The 25,472-nt window shown below is 42.8% G+C and overlaps 1 protein-coding gene across 1 annotated transcript; it reads left to right on the top strand.

Moving 5' to 3' along the window:
• The first annotated feature begins 2,976 nt into the window (after positions 1 to 2,976).
• On the top strand, positions 2,977 to 23,825 carry LOC139643838 (hematopoietic progenitor cell antigen CD34). Its single transcript, XM_071519116.1, has 8 exons — positions 2,977 to 3,172; positions 14,928 to 15,035; positions 15,897 to 16,153; positions 17,033 to 17,113; positions 18,613 to 18,733; positions 19,238 to 19,290; positions 20,407 to 20,556; positions 22,206 to 23,825. Exons 1-8 carry the CDS (start codon positions 3,088 to 3,090, stop codon positions 22,392 to 22,394), a joined length of 1,044 nt encoding a protein of 347 aa, XP_071375217.1. The 5' UTR covers positions 2,977 to 3,087; the 3' UTR covers positions 22,395 to 23,825.
• The last annotated feature ends 1,647 nt before the right edge of the window (positions 23,826 to 25,472 follow it).

Below are 25,472 nucleotides of genomic sequence, written 5' to 3' on the forward strand. Positions count from 1 at the left end.
GTTAAAAACCTAAAAAAACAAAACAACCTAAAAGTAAAGTAAAGAGTTGTAGTGTAATGTTGCTGTAGGTTTTTCTTCAGTTCCCCCTCAGAACTGAAGGAAGACAACAAGCATTGTTTTAGCTGTTCTTTATTTGAGATTAGAAACAGGTGTGCATGTGTATATATTTGCGTGTATGCTTTGCATTTCTTTGCACAAAAGGTGTGTGTGTGTGTGTGTGTGGGAGAGAGCGAGGGAGAGAGAGAGAGAGAAAGAGTGAGAGAGAGAGAGTATGCAGGCATGTATGTGAAAAAGAGATTGCATGTTCACAAAATGTTTGGCAACAGCTCAAGATTTTTGTGGTCTTTAAAGTATAGGGTGAATCTGAATGGGGACTCCTCGTGAGAAAAGCACAAAGTTCTTCTTTTGAAATCGAACCCGGCTCTCGACTACGCGTATTTCCCCGAGTCGCTCCATCATCCATTTCAGCCAGCATTTAACACAAGAGCTCCAAGGTGTACACACACACACACACACAGACACACAACGCACGGAACTAAAAAGCACAACCCTCAAATCTGGTTAAAACAGACTCACAGGCTAAACCAAAATACACACCGCTGTCAGAAATAATCTACAGCACCAGCAGATATATGGCGATTGCAATGTACTGTTACTGAAGAAACAGTGTCGCAGCTAAAAGGAAGGGAGGCTGTGTTTTCAAACTCCATAAGCTGCAACAGATGTGCGGAACAGTCAATATACTGTAAACAAATAAAGCCATATGAAGCCAGGCCTATAGGCTTTAAATCACAGGATGCCAGTGGCAGAAATGTTTTCCAGATTGGCTTTCCGAAAGGCCTTGGGAGGAATGCACTTGCTGTCTGTGTTGGTTTCCTGCCATGGGACCATGACAAGCCACTCTGCGGCAGTCTGGGACACAGAGGGAGAGAGAGATAAGGATGGGGATGGTGGATGGGACAGAGAGAGAGAGAGAGTGAAAGAGAGAGAGACAGAGAGAGAGAGAAAGAGAGTTAATTGACCAGTTAATCAACTGTTAATTGTATATGATGACATCATTTGTTTAAGTTTGATTACTGTTGTTTGAATTTGAATTTGTTCACTTTGCTTTGGCAATAAGCACTTTTGTATTTCATGCCAATAAAGCAGCTTGAATTTAAATTGAATTGAGAGAGAGGGAGAGAGAGGGAGAGAGAGAGAGAGAGAGAGAGGGGAGGGGATGAGAGAGAAAGAGAGCCATGGATGGAGAGTGAGGAAGTGAGTTCAGATTGTACCTGCACACACCTTTATTGTTATCATCTGAATACAGCTGCAATACAGACCTTAATAACGTATCCCCATACAAATCCAAATACAACTAAACCACACAAAAACTAAATAAAAAATGAAAACATATTTGCACTTACAAATTAAACCCCACCATCCTTGGATAACAGGTAGCAGAGAAGAGGAGGGGTGAGAGATGTGGAGAAAGAAAGAAAGAAAGAAAGAAAGAAAGAAAGAAAGGAAGAGGGTACAGGGAGGAAAAAGACAAGGAATTTGCCTGGGTTTGCCCTGCTGCCCTCTGTTAAGGGTAAAAGGTTTATTCTGTGCTTTTACTGCCATCTGAAAGGAAGCTGTGATTCACTAGAACTCAAGTAGCAGAAATACTTAACTAGCTAACAGTGTAATGAATGTTTTACTGGGGTGACATGACTGCTTCTGTCCAGCTGTGGTTTCTGTAATGGCCGTGCCGCTGATCTGTGTTTCGGGGGTCTGGGCAAAGCTCATCTTGAGAAACAGTGAGGGGCCAATGGTCCACCTCAGCACCCTGCTGTTTTAGCTGAATGTTACTGATAGGAGTCTAGCAAGGGGGAAGGGGGAACAGGGAGGAAATGGGGTGATGGCGGGAGAGGGGGGTGGCAAAACAGGGACAGGGGACTATAGGCAATGGGGCTGGTATCAGATTACAAGACCGTTTCTCAAGCTTGTAAGGGCTAACAACACTCCAGTTTGCTGCGACTTCTCTCAAGTGGTTGCTGCTGCTACGTTTTTCTTTGTCCAGGAGGGTGGAGGCTTTTTTTTTTTTTACAACTCATTTAGCATACCTCCACCAGTGGTTCCAGATGTGTGATGTGCAGCGTACATGAGAACAGCTAGCAGAAGAGCTAACAAAAGTAAACCAAAGACCCTCTGTCACGGGGGGGGGGGGGGGGGGTTGCATCCCGGACCCTGTGGAGGTGTGAAAGGCTGAAGCAGATCCTATGGTGTCTTCACTGCTGCCAGTACTGGAATGGCTGCTGTTGATTGATGGCCTCACTGAGTAGTGGGGGATATGGGCCGCCTAAGGCTTGCTAAAATGGATTAATATCATTAGCATAACATTGGATTGCACTTTTGTTTCGGGTGGCAAGATATTCCTTGCCATGGGCTATCTCCATAAGCCTATTAAGGGCCGATGTGTCACAGTCTATTGTCCACCATCACCTTCTATTGTGTGGTGGATTACTACTCTCCTCCAAAAAGTATAGACAGGGTTCACAGTTCAAGCAGACACTGTGACTCAATATGAACAAGAGATGAAGTTATAAGCAGCGATCACCCAAAACATTTATGCAATGCTATAACAGGCTACACATCAGCCACGCCACTCTGTAGCCCAATCACAGCGGATTCAAGCTATAGACGCTGCACATTTAAAGTCTATATATAAGTATCCACACCAAGAGGTATTTGAAGAATGTCGTGCATAAAATTTTTTCGAAAATACACAACACACCAACAGGACCCCTTTCTCCTCCTTCCCTCCTCCTGCCTTGCTTGTCCTATAGGGGAGGGGGCACAGAGGAAGGGTTAAAGTAACCAGTGAAAGAAGGGGTGTGGGGTTGGGCCTCAGCAAGGGAGGGGGGAGGAGTGGGGGGGGGGGGGGGGGTATATAAAAACCGACAGAACACAAGTGGTGCTTTATCCACCCTGTCCCGCTCTGGGTAAGAGGAAACCCTAAACTGTTCTGGCCCACTGGCTTCACCCTTTTCTCTTTTTCCTCTCCCTCTCTCTCTCACTCACACTCATTCACACCCGCCGGACGTGTGAACGCACAGAAGGAGAATGGCAGCATCATCCACACAGAGAACAAACGGGCCCTGCAAAGTGTTGACTTTTGCTTTGCTTCTCATCGCCTCACTCTTAAACGGTAGGTAAAAAAAAACGCTTATTGCACAGAGGGTCAACTTCTAAGAAAGAAAGAAAGAAAGAAAGGAAGAAAGAAAGAAAGAGAGAAAGCATGGCCATCTGCAGGGAGAGAGGGGAGGGTCAGGAGGGTGGGGGTGGGGTGGGGTGGGGTAGGGTGGAGGTGGGGGGCGTTTGTCTGAATGGTCCTTGGGTTGAATCCAGGTTTTAACCCTACAACCTTTATCCTCCCTGGAATGATAACATACTTTCTCTGTCCTGAAAACAAACCAGTAATGTGTGAGATTTTATAGGTTTTGAAAAGTGCTTTGGGAAGAGAGGGCTTTTTTTTTTCTCCAAGCTGCTGAGAGGAGGAACCGTTACTTTGGAGTATACCTTGGCAAACAAAGGGGTCATTTTAGAGAGAAAGGTTTTAAATTATGTGTGGAGATAGGGAAGACTATTTGAACTTGAGATCTCTTTCCCAAACTTACGACCTAACTTATCATCCCTAAATAGAGCACTCTCCTTTGTCCCATAAATTTCCTTCTTGCTATTAACAATTCGGTGCTAGAGACTCTGCCCCTCTGCAGAGCGAATGGGGACCTTCCTCTGGAGCTATGCTTGCTATTTCATTGACCTGATTCCTGTGATCTTCCAGGACTTTGAGACATGTGTGTATTTATATTTAGCAGGTGGTAACGTGAGTCCAGTTGGTGTGTGTGTGTGTGTGTGTGAGTGTGTGAATGGAGGGTGTGGAGCTCGGTTGTTTATGTGGGTTGTAGATGCGGTCATGTTGACACGGAAGGCGGCTTTACTGAGGCATCAGGGACGAAGCTATGTGTAAACTATGTGTAAAGACAACATGTAAAGATGAAGTTCACGTTGCTCAGAATCATGTTGGAATGTATATCAAATCTGTATCTGGATTGTGATAACCTGATTTATTGATTGTTTTTCCCATCTGAAACAATCAACCGCCATGTTATCCTCACATCAGCTTATTATAACTACTAAAGCAATCAAACTCAACTCAACTTTCAGTAAAGGTTGAACTTTGTTTCTGATAACAACACCAAATTTTTTCACAGTGCTTTCCATTCACTTGTGATTGGGAATGCAACAATAAGTGCATCATTCATCTTCATATCAGACATTCACTATTGCCATTATCACCATGATGAAAGTGTTTTGTTCATTTATTTCTATTAGACAGGGCTGTAGTCCAGACCCTCTTAGTCGAGTCCAAGTCAATTCCAGAATCACTTCCAGTTGAGTTTGAGTCAAATTGAGTCCTACTCAAAACGAAGACCAAAAAAGGCAATAAACGGTGTACGTTTCTTTTCAAATGTAAAAAAAAAAAATGCTTAAGGGTTTTTTGGATCTATCTGCGGGAGCTCTGTACTAAACCCTTTCACATCCAACTTTTCAATGCAGAGGAATGTGTCTAATTAATGCATAGACCATTACAGAATATACACAGGTGAAATCCCATAATTTTTTTTTAGTGCCAGGGAGAAAATAAACGCAGGTGGAGAAAAACAAATCTGTGAAAATTTTATAGATATGCGGGGCAAAGTCGAGTCAACATCCAATAATGGCCGAGACTAAGACAAGTTCTTTTCAAAATAAGCATGAGGCCGAGACCAAGTCCAAGATGACAGAAAAGTGGAGCCTGAACTCAAGTACTGCAGCCAGTGTCGTCTGTTGTGGCGGGAAATGAATGATCACACTGGATTGCTTAATTCAAACCTCCTGTCTTTTCATGGGTTATATAGCTTATGTGAATGAGATCATCAGCAGTGAGAGGCAGCTGGATCTGCTTTAGAAAATAAAACTGTGTTGACACCAGTCTAGCCTATACAGATTGTGATTCAGAGGCAGCAGAACTACATTATATTCCACTTTAGGGAGGTACACCACCTCTCGAGGTACGTGCCGCAATGTTTATCTTCTCTCAAAATCACAAGTTGCAAACACAAGGCAACTCAAAACATGTGACACACTGCCGCTGCGCTGAATGCGTCAGCCAAAGAGCAATGGAGCAGATACCAGATCTCACACAGATGGGAAATAGAAGGAAGAAGAATCCAATTGCACCACTTCAAACTATATTTCCACTACAGAATCTAGCATTTATTTATTTAGCATTTATCTCTTAAGTCAAACAAAGTCCTTTTCAGACCATTTGTTCAATTCCCAGATTGTCTCGATGGGCAGAAATATGTAAGTAGATGAGAGATAGGCCTACTGTACAACTTTACTGTGATGATGAGGTCAGAGCGGATTCACAGATGTTAGTATAAGCATAACGGTTACCCAGACAACCCAGAGGGGTGTCGTAGTAACGGAGGCTGAACTGGGGGGGGGGGGGGGGGGTCCCTGTTGAGAGAGCTTAAGCATAGACTTCTGTTGAAAAAAGGAAAGGAAAAGAAAGATGCTGAGTTTTGCTTTACTTTGTCAGCACTGACATGATTGAGTGCATGATTGGAGTGTATTACCTAGCTTGCTTTTTTGTTCTGAAGGTTTTATCTTAGATATCTGAGAACTGTACTTGTAAACAAATCATTTTCATCATATATGCTTGGCCTGTACTGCATAGCGGTTTTAGGAGGCTCTCTAGTTAAGGAAAGAACCCAGCCCAACCTCGCTGCCAACCCCAGAGCCTGTAATTATGTGAATCATTGTTTTGGTAGCATCCACTGAAGTAACAGATGTACGGGAGAATCACACTGAAAAATGTCAAACAACAGAGGCCTCATTCCTCTCATGGAGAAAACAGTACAGAGTAAGGTTTGACACCAGGCCAAAGCCCAAAGTCAAGTGAGCCAGAGGTGGCGAGTAAATATCTACACACTGAGCCTCCATATCAAAGGATCCTCATGCAGTTGGGAAAAGTTTTAGTCCTCTCCTCATCAGAGGCAGGCTGCTTTTCCACTCAGCTCTTTCCAAACGGCTTTATCTTTGAACTTTCTCCAGCCTTCAATACTTATATTTCACTACATATACAGTGGTTACTCTGTGTATTGAGATACATTAAGCCTTGAAGTTCTATAGCCTAAACACGTTGCTTGCTGAAACAACCAAAAAGTGTCAATTTTGTGCCCTGATCTATAAATTAGGTTTTTGGAGGGAAAGGGAAGTCAGTGCCTGAGTATCAGATGGCAAATCTTACATTAATGAAAGTAATGGATGTTTCAAAAGGAGAGAACAAATCTTTGGCCGTCGACTAAGTGCTCTCCAGTTCAGCGTCTTAATGGCCTATTAAATTCTGGGGCAAGGTTGTTTTTCAGTACCACCCCTAGAGGGGCGTGCAAGTAATTAGTCCGGCGGAGTTTTGAAAGATATGTTTCAGATTCTCTCTGGACAAAATCAACGCTGAGCCTTTCAGCTATTCACGCCCAGATCAGTCTCAATCTGCAACAGGATCCGCTGACAGTCTAACTGCATGTTCTGAACCCAGACAGGCTCAGTCAAGGTAATGCACACAGCAGTGAAACTGTAGTGGACAATAGGGGAGGAGGACGGTGGGTGGGTGGGGGGGATATAATACTCACAATTGAAAGCAGATGTCATGTTTCCTGATTGAGGTCCCCAGAACCAGGCACCACGCTGTAGATAGCTGCAGCTGCAGTGGCCTCAGGGTGGGGTTGGGTTGGGTGAGCGCTGCAGCTGGGCAGCGATGGGTGAAGTTAGTGCTGCTTCCATGAGCCTGATTGAAACCATGAGATCCAGTTGCTTTTCTTCCAAGAGAAGAGAATGGGCCAGGTTCTGCTATTAATCGCTGTGACAGAAGCAGGGGGGGTGGTGTGAGGGGGGTGGGGGTGCGAGTGGGGTGGGGTCAAGATAGCGGGGTCAGGAGTCTGTTGTTTCAAAGAGGCTAGAGTTGCAGAGCATGTTTTAACCCTAAGGGACTAGGCTCCAATGTCACATTCCTCCGAACTCTCAAATTCAGATTCTTCAAGTGCGGTAGGACACCCTAAGTCACAAAAACCGTCACTGTCAAGGCAACACTCAACAACATTATGAGAATGGCATTTTGGGTATTGTAAACTACCCTACAAAGGCATAGAGAGGTAGCTACTTTGTGTGTTTTTTAAAAGTCAAAGGTTAAGACTTGGGTTACGATTTCATACCAACAAAAATTATACCCATGAATGCTACTAAATTAAGTCAACTTCTGTACCAGTAATAGGTTTCCTGGAATTTTTCTCAGTTTCACTACTCACACAGTCCACAGTACTCCTCATTGGTTTTGTAGGGCAGCATAATTTAGTTTTTATGTTTGTAATTATGCTGTAACGACTGCTAACATAGTTTTTTAATGTCATGGTATTCACTTATTGCTTGCTTAGAAACACATTCATAAAATAATGACAAGTGGTCCTCAAATCACTGGTGTGGTATTAGGCAAATCTGCTGTGTTATGTTATGATGGAACGCCAAAGTAGCAAGACATGAATACCATGTAAAAACAATAGTAACTACACAAGAAACTCAATCATGGTGCGCTTGTGCTGTATATCGTACATTGTAAATACTCTGATAATCCAAGATATAGTAAACCCAACTATATTCGGTTTTCTCACCATTAGTATACTTTATGGGAAGCATAAAATCAGATTGATGTAAGTTACAAGAAAAGGTATTAAAAACATACTTTTATACAGCTCTGAAAAATTAATGGTTTTCTACTTGGTTTATATTGGTGGTTGTTGACCCTGTGGCGATCACCCGCTTGAGTAAGAGTTAACCCCTCACCACTGATGATGCAGTGCAGAGGAGGGGGTCAGAGGGGTGTTATGTCAGACAGGGGAGGAAAGATGGTGGTGGGGTCTTACATGCTACACCACCCTTCCATGTTGCCCCTTCCCACAACCCCCCACTCATTCCTCACGGAGCAAGGCATTCACACATATCCTGTAGGAGGATGTATGAGGAACAATCCCAGCATATGTATCCCTGATACAAAAAAAGAGGTGATTTGTCTTGGGAGAGTTTATAGAAGCTGTCTTGGCTGGATGGACTCTCACGCACTCAGTCAGGACGTATACATTTAGCTTCATTGCCAGCAGAAAAAGGTTTTGCCAACACTGCTAATTTCATTTGTGGAATTCTAAGATTAATGAGACAGCTTGATTTGGAGTTTGCGTGTCTTGCTCCCCTATGAAAACACTGTGTCATGTGGTAACCATCGCATGCTGCATGCAGCAGGGAGGATCCTATTAGAGGTTCAGGCTTTGGGGTTTTGGCATGGTGGTCCACTAACGGCTGCAGACCATTATCACCTCCCTGTGCCCTATGACACAGCACAGGGTTTCCCTCTTCAGAAGCAGAGAAGGGCAGGGGCCCCGGGGGTAGGAGGCCACAGCCGCTGGGTTTGTCCCTCCTGCACAAGTAGCACAGGGGTTTTCTTCTTCAGAAGCCCAGAGGGCCTGGGACGGGAGGCCAAAGGAGGGTCTTCCCATTTAACACGTCTAACGGCTGGTTCATGCTTCATGCAGAAACAAACACGATGGGGCGCGCACAGTCACAGTGACGTGATTGCTGCCAAGAGGAATGGGTGCATTGGCTGCATTTGGGAGTGGCGCACAAGGACGCACACCACCTGAAATTTTAAACATTGTGGACAATGCCAAAGTTACGAAAATATGCCTCTGTCCAGGATTGGCTGAATTAAGAGGAACTGGAACCAAAGGCCAATTACGGTGTGTTTTTATTTGAGTTTTTAGGCATGTGGTCATCATGAGAAGCGCGAATGCATGAATGCAAAGGTATGCGGACGGCACGCCTGCATTTATATGGAGCTTACACGATGATGATCTAGCCATGCAACAACCACATAGCATTCTGGGGCCATGGAAGAGAAGGTAGCTGGTATGGCTCCTGGCATGCTGCTTTGCATTACACTGTATTGCGTGGGAGGTGTGACGGGCCGAAGCCTACATCTCACCTCTGTAGATCCCTGGGATTAGCTGTGCGTGACTAGGAAAGGGCAAGGGGGGAGGGAGGGCTGGGATGGGGAGAGGGAGGGTTGAGGGAGGGAGACAGAGGGCGTGGAGCTGCCGGCTTGTCCTCCTCTAAAGCCTGCCACATTCCTCCATCCGGAAGTCCCAAGAGATGGGGGGTGTGGTATGGGGGGGGGTGGAGGATATCCAGACCGCAGCCGTCACTCAAAGGAATCTGGTGGGAAAATCTCGGAGAGAGCAGGGAAGTCAAGGTCCAAGCTGAATAACATCTGGAGTCGGGGCGGATTAGGACGGCTAGAAGGTTGATGGTATATGTGCGGCGACAGGGAGATGCGGGACTGGTGACTCACATCGTGGCCATGTTCTAACAACATGACACAAAAAATGAAGGAATGACAAAAGTGTGTGTGTGTGTGTGTATCTAGTGGTGGTAGGCGGTGACGGGTGCATGGAAGTCAAGAGTCTGTGATGTATGTATTAGTGGAAAGATGTAGTAAATCAATGGGGAATTACCTTTAGCTGTGGCCCCTGGAGAGAGCGAGTGGAGGGTAGAGGGCAGAAAGCAGTGAGGCGGTGATGGGTTGAGAGGTCACCCTGTCAGGAAGTGTGCTGATGGGACTGACCTCACGCAGAGAGCAGGGCTGCAGCAAGCGCCACAGGACCCCACTGTATCAATTACAGCACAAAGGTGCAGGTCATGGCTGCAAACCGCTCCCAAAGTCCCCGGCAGTAGAAAAGCCACTCACACTCTCTCTCCACGCGGTAAATCAGAATTAGCACCGCAGGGAGAATTGATGGTTGTTGTGTAACCAGTCCTCAATAAATCAAATGTTTGTGTGAAATTTATATTAATAGCTGCACTCAAATCTATTTAGCTCTCAAGTCTCCAGTCAAAACAAAACAATAAACGGTGGTCACTCATATCATGTTGTTACTGTAAATGTTGGCCATAAGGAGGCAATTGTATGGTGAGGTTTCATTCCATTTGAGACTTGGCTCTGGCCTGTCGGGAGAGTTTGTTTGCGTGTGATATATGACCGATGGCTGGTCAGAGAGTGAAAAAAGCTGGACAGGGTTTACGGGCTGCGTTGGCAGTGTTGCTAAACAACAGGCTCTGCACGATTGTGTCTGAAGCTAAACAAGTATGTTTCGCCTTGCAAAAATCTGGCGGCCAGGTTTTACGAGAGCACTACTGGTGCCATGACATCATTAGTGCAAGGCCAGTAAAAGTTAAAATCACCCTTAATCCCTGAGATTAAACTCATCCATAACCTCATACTTGTACTGTATAAACAAGGAAATCATGCAACATAATGTTCAAATAATGTCAGTGCGATTGTGGTTCTCACTGTTTTAAGGAAAGTGCAAACTCATTTCCGATCACTCATCAGAGACTCAACCCAACCCCAACTGTTATTGAAAAGTTGAAATACTCTTCAGCCACAGAGACAATCTTTACACTTTTTAGACTTTTCATTTACTGACGGAGAGTTTTACATTCCGGTCCTGTACTACTCACCCCATGACGGAAGGTGATCACAGAGATGTAACAACCGCATGCCTCAGCCTCTGCACTCTGGCACTCCTGTGTGCCGCATTTGTATGAAAAACGTTGATTTATGCCCCACCATCTCACCCGTTTTGAACCTCATCCTGTCCTGTAGAGTAAACAGACAGACCACCCAGACATGGCTGAGACACCGCAGCTGTAGGCTCGGTGCTGGAGGGCAGCGGCCTGAAGACAGACTTAGACAAGGTTAGGGAGTCCTTGACCTGTCACTGCTCCAAGCCCACGGCAACGCCCCTATTACTGAACCACAGAAACCATGCCAAGAATAGTGAGAAAAGGCATTAATTGCTGCAGCATTCTGGCTCCACGGTAAAGTTGCCCTTGAGCATGACTAGAAGACAGATTTCTCACCCTTTATTCTAAATTTGACATTAGTGGGGAAACTGCAAAACTGCCTCGAGATCAGTGACTCTGATGTGTGTTCTCATTTATTTCAACCAATGACAAGATGTAGAAGGGTATGTAGATACATTACAGAATAGGACAGTAGTTGAGAAACCAGAATAATTATGCAGTTGCGTGGCAAGACAAACATAACGGACAGCTGCGATGGACAGTTGCTAGCCCTAAGCATACCAAAAGACCTCCTTTGAGACTATTGACCCACCTGCTAGCATGGCACACACACTGTTTGCTCTACACTTGTGGCACCTGTCTGTCACACTGATTTAACTAAGGAAATCAGTGGACATGTGCCACAATGCCACCACTGTGTGAGCATCTGTGCTTTATGTGTGAAAACCACAAGTGATGACCAGGGAGCCGGTGAGAAGACCGTGATGAGACAACGAGCTGAAATATTTTCACTCACTTAGAAGCTCTCTTACTGCTTGAAATTTTTTGCAAGGAGGAAAAAGGCTTTTCTATGCAATTCATCAAGCAAAAGAAAAATAATTCAAGTGCTTTTGAATGAAAGTGGCATACAGAATGCCATTGTACTAACTACATTTATGACTAAAACAGCTTACTCAAAAGTAGGAGTGAGATTACTCCTAGAAGTTTGTTGCATTCCACCTCTGTAATGTAGTTATACAAGATCACTATTATGAATATATAAACTGTGATGATAATTTACAGGATTGAGTAGCAGCCAGAGAAACATACCCAGACAGACAGCAAATAAAAATGAAAGAATGAAACTGAGGGGAAAGTATCTTGTCCACCTTCCCTGCCCAGTTGTGCCACAAGCATTTATTTTAGATTGTGCCTCTGTAAAGTATATTCAAATATATTCTTGAAGAGTTTGAATCATAAATAAAAAGTAAGCTTTTCAGAACTTCCTTAACGCATCATAACACAAAATACAAGTCTGTTTTACTCCAATGTTAACAAACATTACAGAAGTAAACAAATCTCAAAATACATTCAAAGCTCATGTTTTGTGGTCATACTATCAGTCATAGAATACAAGCTCAGACAATGGAATTCAAAATGGAAAAAATAAAATCTTCAATCATGACTCATTATGTAAACAAAGTAGTAATGGGGCAAAAAATAGTTCAACAGAGGGCCGCATACTGCAAATGCAGAGTAGGCCTTTAATTTGAGAACAATAACAAACTTAATCTGGCAACCAATGGGGAGCGACATGAGTGAGGAGTGAAAGAGTGAGGAGTAATGAGATCTGCAGAGGTATAGTATTATGGGAATGTTTTGAGAGTGAGGTAATGCTGCTGAGAGAGAGAGAGAGAGAGAGAGAGAGAGAGAGATCTGGGTAAAGTGAATGCATGCTGGGTATTCTGGTTTGGCTTCTGGATCATTCCATTGCCATTTGACATGAGCAAATCGAAGCAATAAAGAAGTCAGGGTCATTAACTTGATGACTACAGGTTGTGGTAACATATTTTAAAATTAGCATAGGAGATCAAATGTGTCCTGCTAGTTATCTGGGTTTTTACCACTTTGCAGGTGAAATAACTTGCTGTAAGTAGCTTAGTAGAAGTACGCATAAATAATGCAAAATATCCTATCAGAGGCTGATTTAGTGCTGTAATTTATCAAGGACTCGTACTCAAAAATCATAGGATTTCCTAATGGAAAATGGCATAATGGCCTATTACATAATTCAAAATTTACTATTTTGGAAAAAGTGATGTTTTCAATAGCATCATTACCTGGCACCTTTAAGCAGTACATTTAATCAGTGCTTTCAACTGTTTAACAGGCTAGAGGGCTAGATGGAAAATCATTTCACCCACATTATTATGTTTCAGGGACTTATTCACCCACATTTATTTTGTGCATCCTAATGGTACCTTACAGTGAGTCACTAAAACCGCAGGATCTTTTGAAAAAGCTGAGCGCAAGATAGATTGCATATCAAAGCACATAACTTCATGACGTGGTCATCTGTGGGTCTGAGAAAATATGTTATCTACTGCAATAAGATCCATTACCTAACCCCCTATCACTACAGAGGCCACGGGGGACTTCTATCTCACAACAATATGTGTATACCCAAGAGCTCTCACACTGCATGAGTTCATCCATTAGGGTGATAATTGATGTTGGGCTAGTGCACTGGGGGAAAAAATCCAGACCATTTGAGCTATGAGCTACTACCTCACATTACCAGTTTATTAAATAAGGATGAATGATATTTCTTACTGAGCTCAAGATGTAGGAATTACCTCATGATCCTCCTAAGTAGCTGATGCTCATACAAAGACTTTAAAGCTACACTAAATCAAAAAGTGGGTCTGCAACTGAGAAGAGCGTCCCATTCCCCCTAATTGAGACACTGTAGATCTATCATATTTGCCCAAATTAAATTCTGGCATCGGGTATGGACACTTCTCTGCCGTCATCTCCCCCATCAAGCTTAATAGTGTAATCAAAAAGCAAGCAGGTGCTCCATCCAGAGAAAGATGGACTCACTAACATTAGATATTTTCCCTCTCTCATCCCTTTTGTCATTCCTTTGGAATAAAGCAATCACAGACTGTCCAGGTTTGTAAACATGAGCGTGCTGTTGCAGTTTACTGATATCAAGTTACAGGATTTCTGGATATTGAAGTTCAAATTTTTCAGATAACTAGCTCTCACTGCCATTTGGAGCCACCAAGATGTAAAGTTGCCTAGTGTAGCTTTAACACTGTAAACGTATCAGTTAAAGGTCACAAAAGTTCACTCGCAAGCCCATCTGCTGGCAGAGCAGACCTGGGTCAAACAGTATTTGCAAATCATTGTCAGTGTTTGCTTTAGCCTGCGTATCAATTTAACATGTTCATTAATGCCAGATGTGTGGAGTGTGACACATAAAACATTAGTGTGTGAGTAGCAAACAGTTACACAATCACAGGCATGTATTTGGAAGTTGAATTAGTAGCCTGCTCTTCTCTGTGACTGACAACATACCTGAAACTATCAGAATTGTCCTGATGCAGTGAACCCCACCCTTCTGGTACAGCACGTTCACAATAATGATCTAAAAAAAAAAAAAAAAAGAACAGAGGATTTGCAAATACTATTTGGCCCTGTTCTGTTGCATAGCTCACATTATGTCTGCCATTAGCTGACAGATTTCCCTGCAGAGCTCATAGCACCCGTCCCAGCGGGACGGTACAAGAGGTCAGAGCTTTGGCTGGCGGGACCAGGACTTAGACTGAGGGAGAGTTTATTTGCTCAGGCTGTGCAGGGAATTAGCCCACCACTGGGTTATTAATTACAGCCAGTTCCTCAGTGCTGAGTCCTAATTGATTTAAGGTCAGGCGATGGGAGGAGCCTATTAGTGAGTGATTGCACCACCCCACTGCAAAAATCTTATTCTGTAGCACATCCGCAGCCAATGAAACTGCTTCCCCAGGGATGGGTAAGCCAGACGATCACTATCAGCGATCAGATATCAAAGCGAAGATCACTATCAAAGATCAATAGATGTCTTTGCACATGTGATGCCAGTTAGTGTAGATTTACAAATTGAGACATTGGTAAATCAGGAAAAAGTTAAAAGCATGACTGAAAAAGAAAATGACAGATGGACTATGTACAGCAGACACCAGCAGCTTACCACCAAGCCTTATAATGCAAGAGTATATTAATCAGTCTTACATACAGGATCTCTTGCCTAATGTGTTTCTGTCAATAGGAATTATAGGTCCTGTCATCCTTGTACCATGGCTGCCAGCATGGAATTATGTTACTACATGATTTGTTGATATGATATGTCACCAAGATAAATTCCTGTACATTTAGTGTACTTGGCAAATGAAGTGACCCTAACCCTGATTCTGGTTTTACAGCTGGTGTGGTGGCGGAGGAGCTGGAGGTCGTCACGGGGACTCTGCCATATTTGAGAGCAGTGGAATTCGTACGAGGAGACATGGTTCCAATGACAACCGAAGCTCCTGGTAAGAAACACTGACACATTTCATTTAGATTTGGTTTACAAGAAGCATGGTTTAGGTCTACTCCAGATTGATTGCCCACAGTATACACTGAGTGTACTTGCCACAAAATAGACTGACCAGATGAATCCAAGTGAAAGCTATGATCATTTATTTATTTCATCGATTACACACACTTTGATCATAAAGGGGAGATGTAGACGGCGTGAGGAGAAGACCAGTTTAAGAAAGATGGGTCAAAGATGCAATGGGGAGTGCAGTTTATAAGATACAGTTTAGTCCATGTACAGTATAGTTCATGCTAATTTTTCATCAGTTAAACACAGAACCTCACCTATATATACACTACCAGTCAAAAGTTTGAATTTCTTTCCAAAGCCTTTGTCTTTCCATCAAGGCAAAGGGCAGCTACTTTAAAGAATCTAAAATATAAGATAGTAAAATAGTTTGTTGAACACCTTTTTTTGGTTACTGCATAATTCAATTTGTGTTATTTCATAGTTATGATGTCTTTACTATTATTCTTAAGTGTGGAAAATTGTAAAAATAAAGAAAAATGTTTGTGCACATTATCTATCCATCTATCTATCTATCTATCTATCTATCTGTCTGTCTGTCTGTCTGTCTGTCTGTCTGCCTGCCTATATTACATATAAGCTCCCTAAGAAGGCAAGACGCCGAAAAGTTACTTTTTCAATCTGTATATAGAACTTGCCAGTGCAGTAAAGCCATTTTAATTATTTTTTTTCACTTCCAGTTGATCTTGTTAAAAAGATCCTCATCTTCTGCTGCAAATATCCAAAGCTGTTGGGTACACTTTTAAAAGCTAACAAACTAACCATTTAAGTTAAATTGTCTTCTCAGAGACCGATCAACCAGAAGGCCAGGTGTTGGTTTTCCCTACTGTCGACTCTGTGGACCCTGCTGACCAGACCACCGCAGCTCCCACCCCAGAGGAGGCAGGAGAGGCGGAGGAGCCTGAGGACGACGGCCCCACAGCCCCAGAGGAGGCAGGTTTGTTCGAGGTTCAGACGCTGACTTTGGAACCCATCATCGTTGTGGAGCCGGAGACCCAGGCACCTCAGCCCGCCAGGGGCGACGGCCCCGCCGAGATACCAAAGGTGAGATAATGCACTCCCTTCAAATCACCCAGTCTGTCATGAATTAACGTACTGTCTGTAGATATATATGGTTTGTAATGTGCAAACTATATCTGAAGGGCTTCATTGTGGAAAAAAAATGTCAGCTGATGTTTATTCCTCAGTATCAAAAACAAAAAAGATGATTACATCCTCTATAAACCTCAGGATAACTACTAACTTCAATAATATTTTATAGTTTTATTTTCATGTCAGCAGTATAGCTTTTTCAGAGTAAGGTGTCAAATCTTTCAAATGGTGGAGATTTCATTTTGGAATTAAACTCATTCCAGGCCTAGGTCTACTACTATTCGCTAATAATTCCTCTCAGAGGGAGAAGGAAGAGTGGTAACATTTTGTACATGAGAAAATGAGGATTCATTTCCCCACTACTGAGAGCATCATCTCCAGGGGTCTCATTTATAAGAAGTTCTGACGGAATGTGCTTACAGCCAAATCCAAGTCAATTTTGTAGCTTATGAATAATTGAGCTGATCCGAAAATCAGCGGGAAGCACTGATTTCCTTCAGCTTTTCTGCGATGTGTATCAAAAGCTCAAACTCATTTTTATTATAATCCAAAGCACAAATACTACAGGTACACATACATATTTTCACTAACATTGTTTGAAATAATCATCAAAGAACATGTTTAAAAGAGGGCCAAAGTCCCCAGTCAGAGGCACTTGGCTAAACGTTTCCACCAAATGGCATATACCATTACATGTTAGATACATTGGCAACAAGCTGTTCACTATTCTGTACAAATCAGTTGATGCCATGCCACAGTCATGAGTCTAGCTCTGTGGAGCAGGAGTCATGGGATGACTAATGTGGTTTTTCCCCACTGTCTGTCCCACAGTCTGATGTCATGTGTGTCACCAAAGAGGCTGTCCAAGACAAAGATGCCGTCAGTCTGAAACTCAAGGCCTCCTCCAACTGTGTAAGTTCAGACAACGCCAACTTCTGCCTGTTTCTTCTTTGCCTGCTTATGCGTGATATAGAACAGAAATCCGTTCGTGGGACAGAAAACAAAATCTGGTTCATGCAAAGGCAGCTGAAAGATAAAAAATTCAGAGGTATTTACAATAAATACAAAACAGAGAAGGCGGTAAAGAAGCTTAGAGGGGTCTCTCTCTCTCTCTCTCTCTCTCTCTCTCTCTCTCTCTCTCTCACACGCAGCAGTAGAAAGGAAAATAGTTTCTAGAATGGTTTAGATTTGCCATCAGCTCACTACACATGAGCTCAGCAGGAAATTCTCCCTTATTAAAAGGCAGCGACTTTTACGTCTCTGATGCCCCTGAAACAAGGAAGGCCAGTGAAACACAGTAGCCCTCCCTTCTTGACTTCTGCCTACCAGGTGAGACGGAAAGTCCAAGAGATTTCTGTTGCATCTCAGTCAGTGCGTTAGAGGAGTTGTGAGGGCCGGGGAGGGGAGAATGTGTTGAAAGCTTTGGTGCAAAAGGGTGGGGGCCCACTGCTGCTGTAGAATGTGTGATGTATAGAGGCGGTAATGTGTGTGTGTGTGTGTGTGTGTGTGTGTGTACAGAATCAAAAAGAGTCCTCAGTGTCTCAGGGTGGTGGCTTTGAGGTTAACAGGAATCACAGCTATGTGGAGGTGTGGAGGATTGAAAGGCCGAGGGGCTGCAGGGTTGGAAGTCGATGTTGTGTGAGGAGTGGATCGCTGCAGTGCGGGGCAGGAACTGTCTTGCACAGCTAAATTTGCTGTCCTGGCGTCTGCATTTCTTCTGATCTGATCTGAGATACAGTATGCAAGGGTAATGGAGCAGTAAATAAAGCCGGACTTGATGATATCTCACACGTCTACCGTCTCTGTAGCAGTGTTTCTGAACCTTTTTGGTGCCATATTGTGACCAAATGTCACGTAAACAGAAGCCCAGAGTGATCATACAAGAAGGCTAAATAGCTGCTACACAAGGTCTTGATGGAGGTCACTTTCCCTGGCTCACAGCTAAGCAGTCTTGTAAGCAAGCCAGCTGTCCACTCCTGAACTGGGATCAAGGGCTCCTGCAGTCGTCTGACTTTGTTTGGATCAAATTACACCGGGGGAAGAGCTACGCAAGGTTGTGATATCATTTATTGAGTTAAGGGATGAGGAGACAGAGGAGGAGAGATGAGGGGGAGAGAGTTAAAGAAACACTCAAGGTGATAGTGAAGGTGGGGGATTGTGATTTTGCAGGGAGATGATTGCTTGGGATTACCCTATAAATGTTTGTTTCCATGGATCTATGACTAGTCGACTCAAGTAGATTCATGCTGAGTCAGCGATGACATACTGGTAAACAACTGTGTACACAATAGTTAAGTTGACAGACTTTAAGTTGATTAATTATAATGAGTAGGAAGATTAACCAAAGATCCTTTTGAAATGGTAAATGCTCCAATTACTATTAATTGTCCTTTGTTTTTGTGCCCTGACAGGAAGAAACCAGGTCCAAGATTGCTAGTGTTCTGCAAGAGCTGTGTGGGGAAGACTGTAAACTGGATGTCTTCCAGGACGACAACTCTAACGAAATCCTTGTATCTGGACAGTATGTAGAAGGTTAGTCACAGCCTTGTAATCCTACTATAAAATGAGGAAAACTCTGTCCGTCTGTCTGTCTGTCTGTCTGCATCCATTTTGCTCCTCAATGGGTTGGCCAATCCATCTGAAACTGCACATGGGCATTGAGCATTGGCATAGGCAGGGACTGACGAAGCTGATTTTTCCATTTTCCAAAATTTACACTGTTTATGCGCATTTGTGGCAAGTCTGCACGTAGTTGTGGCACGCGCATCCCTGGGTATGGACTAGTAATTCTAGATTAACAAGATGAAAAAGATAGACAAACTGACATTGTAAACATAATTCACAAGTCTTTATGGTCTTGCAATATGTTGGTCAATGTTTTTAACCTATTAGTAACAGCCTATATAATAAAGTCCTTTTAACTGTTTTTGTAGTGTTTTGGATTCCTCATTTTTAATAACCCTAACCCCCTCTCCTCTATCAATAAAACTGCAAGGAAAAACACAAACCAAAACCTTTTTTTGTTGTTGTTTGCAGCTGACCCTGCAGGTATGGCTGAGAAGTTCAACAACGACAACATCAAAGATAAGGTACAGTACCACTTAAAACCAATACAGTCAAAAACACACACTTTTTGTAATTTATGATGGGTTGGGTTAGTTTTAACCCAGTTTATACTTGGTAAAATTCCATTGCTATGGGCATGACCAAGCCATTACAGCTTGTACTCAATGTGACTTGACCAACAAAGGAGTCTTTATTGTAGCACAGTGAGGAAATTGAAGCAAAATGATAAGTAAAAAATTGACCTGCACTTCCCAAAAGGAGAAGGGACACAACATAGTAAATCAAACAATACATTACAAAGAGCCTATACAGACCACACCCTACAGTACATATCCCATAGTAATGTGTTGCATCCTCTGGATTCTGCTAATGATGAAATTGATGGTTTGACTCATGATCTTACCAGACAGAAAGATAAACTAGGGAGAAAACGCTCCTTCAGTTTCAGTACGAACACAGGCTTTCCCACAGACTCCAAGCTGCCAGGATGACAGTCTGTGTGACAAACAAAAAATCCCCAAAACAATTCACTTGTCAGCTGCAATCCATTTTGTCTTCCCCGTGGGAATACGCTACGGTTATGGGTGTTACCTCCTGCTTCTGTCGCCCCCTTGTGTCTCTTCACCATCAGAAACATCTGCTTTCCTCCCTGCCATACAACTGACATATCTTATTATAGTAGATACTAACTGGTGTTTCAGCCAGCCGCTCACTGGTCATTATACTGGCCACAGTCTGGTCAATGGCATCATTGTGTCTTGACTCTGTGCTGGTGGCAGAGGAAATACTGCCTGCTCTGTAGACACATCTCTGCAAATAGAAGCTTTGGGCTGGTCTGTGTTTTCTAACTTTCAGCCTCGATAAACAGCAACCCCATGTAAAGATTTCCTTCTGCCATCAAAACAATTATATCCACTGTAGATCTTCAGATGGCACTAGAGGCAACTTATCTCTTGTTTTGATGTGTATTTGTGTCTTTTGCAGTCCATACAGTGTGTTGTGCTGATTTGTCCGTTTTTTGTTTTAACAGCACTTTATATATACACGTGACTTGACTAGACACACACAATGTGATCTCAAACTCACACTTCACTCATGTTGTTAATTTGAGGACCTGTTTCCATTCTTGTTCCCGTCAGATTGATGTGGAAGAGGCCGTTCCTCGCTGGGGGAAGAACTCTAAGTTGGTGCTGGTCTCCCTGCTGCTGACCGGCCTGCTGCTGGCCGCTCTGCTGGTAGCTGGATACTACCTGAAGACCCACCGCAAGAACTCCAAGGGAGTCCGACTGGTGAGTGGGTTGGTGGAGGTGTGTGTGTCGCAGCGTTACTGCCAACTAAGCCGATGTTTCGCAAAAATCTGTAGGTGTTGAAACTCCAGTTCTAAGAGGAAGGTGTCAAGAAATCCCTAGAGAATATTCCAGAAAACAGAAAGAGCACAACAACTACAGGCATGGAGATACAGTTTGAACAAGCCTGTTGTTTTGACATCACAGACATCATTCACATTCATCATCTAGTTTGAGTAAAATGTATCTGCAGTCATAAAGTTGGTGAGTAGACAAATTGTACCAATCCTGTAATGGTAGAGACCCTGGCTGCAAAATAGATATCCCTCCTGGACCTATGTGTCTATTTCTCCTCTATATTGTATTCTTCTTTGTCTTTGCTTGAGTATTGTGGACTGGGGACAAAGCAACTCTCTTTGTTGAACTAAGAAAATGCTGTGGTCCTACAAAATCCAGTTCACTGAGGAGATTGTACAAGGTGACACATTTATACAAAAAAATGTTCTGTATGAATTTGCGGTCAAACTTGTGGCTAAATCTAACCCAGTTCTTCACTCAAGGGAGGATGTGCTTGACTCACATTCACCCCGACTCAATGCAGCCATAAGTCCTCTCTGCTGTTTCTACTTCAGCCCCTTGCCAGGGGGCCACAGATGGTTTTAGTTTTTTACTTTTCTTACAAAGCTCATGACATCATTTTTAAAGAGTTTTCATATGGGGCACACCCAACAGCATATGGAACTGCCTTCATTTGGTGCGTTGTTTTTTAAAGCAGTCGCTAACGGTTATGTCACAGGCATCAAAAATTAACCTCAACGTTCTCATTGACTGACTAATGCTCCTCACCAAACTGATTGGATCCTCAGCCAAGGAACAGATCTTCCTTGCGTCATGTGATAAACTCCCTACAGTAAAACAATTATTTACTAACACCCTTCTGAGCACATACAGCTGTAAAGCCATAAACCACGTTAACGAAGAACGCATTTGCTGTTCTTTTTTTGGAACAACGCCCACAAAACAAATTCAATTTCCATTCGAACACATTCTTGTTAGTGAGCCTCCTCATATTTGAACAGTAACATCATGTTTGCTGAGTAAATCTAAGGGTGTTTTCACACCTAGTTCGTTTGGAGCCTTTACTTCGGACCCTGGGGCACCGAAATTAGTGGGTGAATGTCTCACTGTAGGCGCTCATCAGAGCGTGCCTTCTATGGAGGCGTCTGGAAACAGCGCATCTTTGTTGAATCAAATGCAGCAACACATTGTTTTGATGCAGCCTTGATTCGCAGTCAAACTGGATATTCTGTTCATACAGGAAACAAATTCTCAAATTCAAATTCTCTGTGATTCTCTGGTATACAAACCATAGAATCACAGCAAAAGCTGAATTCCTGCACAAAAATTCTGACCAATTATGACCAGTTTGCTCGTGTATGCTGTTTGTTTACAATTTTCTGTCCGCTTATAAATATTGCAGTGTGCAAAGAAACCAAACCCCAAGGGGTAAAGGCAACATTGTAACAAATTAGTCCCTGATTCAGAACAAAGCAAACAAACTATAAGTGTGAAAACGAATTAAACCTAACCTAAAATGTACATCTAATCCTATTTCAGATCTAATCTCAGTGTCACCTGTGTCCTTTCCATAGGCCGAGTCTTTCCAGGTGGATGAGGAGAACCAGGCCAACACCCTGGTGTCCGTGGCCCCTCTGCCCCAGGAGCCGCTGGACAAGCCCACCGTCAATGGAGAGTCTCCACCAGAAAATGGGACCAACCCTGTGCCCTCCACTAATGGACACTCTGCCAACCAGACCCCTGTGGCCGACACGGAGATGTGAAGGAAACCTTGACACCCCCCCTCTCTGCCCCTCCGCCTCCTGTTCCCCCATCACCCACTGGGACCCACTCAACCCCAACCGCCTCCACTGCCTCAGAGATTGTCCACACACTGTCACACATTCGACATGAATCCCGACTAGATTCTCTTCCACCCTCCCTTCCCCCCACCCTATCTATACCCCTTGGGACGATGATGACGATGATGAAGCTGATGACTATGATGACGATAACGACAATGCCTGTAATGTGAAGAGTTTGGGATCGCTGGCCTCCGCTGGTGTTTTGGCGGTGGCGAGGAGCGTGTGCGCTGTGTTTGGGACAGAGGCTGGTCAGCAGGGCGCTGGCTGCTGATTTGTTAGCTGCCCCCGCTGCAGTCTAGTAGTAACAATCATTGCAGAAAAAAGGACAAGAACAAATCACCAAAGTAATGTCAAGTATGTGCTGTTGATCCCTGATGAAAAAGCACAGTAGCTCTATTGTTGTAATCCACAAGTGTGGTGCAATGAAACCAATGAAAGCAGGCAGTTGAAAAGGAGACCAGTTTTGTAATACTATTGTAAAAAGGACCTTCAGTGCTTGATTGATTTTTCCATGTGATCGAGGAACTGTTTGCTTTTGTAGCCTCCCTGTTTGCCTAAACCTCAGATAAGACAAATTAAAGACAAAGTGTGAGATGAGCAATAAAGAGATGTCTTAAAGGGATACCTAGACAGTATGAATTTAAGTTGTTTTTTTCACCAGACACTTCTCACATTGCAGGAAAAAATACATTTATTCCTCAGTTTAGCTAAAAACGGCTTGTAAGCATTTTTAGCATTTTTCAGAAACCTTCAGAAGCAACCCACAAAGTGGTTAGCTAGCAAGCAGCTAGCATGTCGATTCGTTTTACTGAGGAATGCAAATAATGCTAGCAAGCTATTTTAATGTGTAAATGTCAATACAAACTATGTTTCCCTAAATGCTGGATGTAGACTGCTAGCTTAAGGAATCAGTGAACCATGTTACCTTTTATCACTGCTTATCCATTGGGATAGGCTACCAGGTGCATTTCTATTTTTCTGGTTGTGTTGTGACTTTCATCATGAAAACATTATTGTACAGTTTCTTACAAATGCTGATCTTTTTTTACTGACTGTTACCACTGCGTCTTTGGGAATGCTGAACCGCAGCAGTATCATTTTTTATTGAGGAAATCAGAAAAACAGACTCAGAGGTTTTAAGTTGCCAGGCCGGTAAACTCAATCTCTCGTGTGGAGCACTGCCGTCAAATACCTGCAAAAAAAAAAAAAAGGGTCAGCATTCCCAAGACTGCCTTTATCTCCTCTATAAAACTGTTTATTATGAAACACTTTTTTACATCAATGGTAAACGTATTTTAGCTTCTCTTTTGAGCAACTGGTTGTTTTCATAAAGTACTGCATGTGTAAATAGCCTGCTTTCTCTGTTAGTAATACCTGTGTGCCTCATAAACTGTGATTGTTGACAATATTTTTAGTGTTTGGCTGTCTTGTCTTCAATTTAGCTGGAGATTTATATGTGAAAACTTTGGAACTACACATACATAAATCACAAATCATAATTAAGTATAGTAAAATACTTTTTCCACATCTTGTAAAACACATAGCTGTACTCAGGAATGCAATCTGTAGCTGCTAAGCACTGTGCATGAACACACACACACACACACACACACACACACACACACACACACACACATCAGTCAAAAGGAACTGACCAGCAGTTTAAGGAGTTGCATGCAAATTAGAGGAACTGTGTGTAGCATAAAATTTTTTAACAAGCTTTAAGTGGATTCATACAGCAGAGGGATTGAATCTGGTGTTTGTGTTTAAATCACGAGGGAGCTCTATACCAAGAAACTGCTATACAGTACAGTGCAGGATTGTATGCTATAAGACACGCTGAATACAGCATTTGGTATTCATGTAATATCCTAGAGCTATAAACCAACTAGTTCATAATATCTCTTTGTCCACTCTATATAGAATATCTATCTAAAAAGAGTAGTCACCCCTGCTGTCAACTATGTTAATTGTCCTAAGTAACGTATAATATAAAAAGCACTAGTAAAACTAAATATGCCTGTTGCTGCTTTTAGCTGTGCAACGAAACACGTTGTGAAAGAGAATGGACACATCCCACCATGCAAAGCATTTGTCTCTTGATCCAAGTAAATCTAATTAACTAAAATGTGATTTATTGCAAGCTGACTATTCTTGGTTTAATCTCCACCCAAGGCAATAAATTAAATCAGCTTGTGTTAAAATAGACAGTTGAACTTGATAGTCATTCTCAAAATTGAATAAAAATCACTTATCATGTTATAAGAAGTAAATGTCAAGGAAGATTGAAAAAAATGAATGGAATTAAACATTCCAATAAAAAAAAATCTTTATTCTATGATTACATGCTTATATTCTGCGTGCCACGTTTTCAGTCATTGGCATCTATTAAAATGCAAATCAATATTTTGACTAAGGCAGAGCAGAAAAGAACCTAACAATTACAGCCGGTAGTTTGCATGTGCAGAGGGAAAAGGCAAATCTGATATTCAAAACATGTCATTAGCGATGTGCCTCAGTGATGTCAATGTGACTCCTGAGCCACATGTGTACATGTAGAGGGAGAGGAGCTGACTCCTTCAGACACACAACCTAACACACACACACACACACACACACACACACACCACACACACACACAGGGATACAAGGTGTATGTATATATGATACACTCAGCCTACAGTTTCAGTGTATCATATTTTCCTAATTTTCAAATGGCACACACTTATTGCTGGATTTTTTAAGAAGAAGAATTATGATTAAAGTGTAGAGTAAATTATACATACATAAGTTGGCACTCAGTAGAGCACATATGTCTGCCAACGCTATGCAGTTGTCAATATATGCCAGTTCCACGTTGGATTTTCACCAAAAGTTAATAATTTCCTCCATGCCCCGATACCAACTTATTTCACATCAGGCCATGCACACAAAATGGGACATGAGATCTGCCTGTTCAAATTCTAGCCACTTTTAAGCATTTAGCCGTTTATCACA

This window comes from Centroberyx affinis, unplaced genomic scaffold, assembly GCF_046629955.1.
Source record: "Centroberyx affinis isolate AG114_WGS23_722 - 3 ecotype Tasmania unplaced genomic scaffold, CSIRO-AGI_Caff_v1 ptg000659l_1, whole genome shotgun sequence".
NCBI lineage: Eukaryota > Metazoa > Chordata > Actinopteri > Beryciformes > Berycidae > Centroberyx > Centroberyx affinis.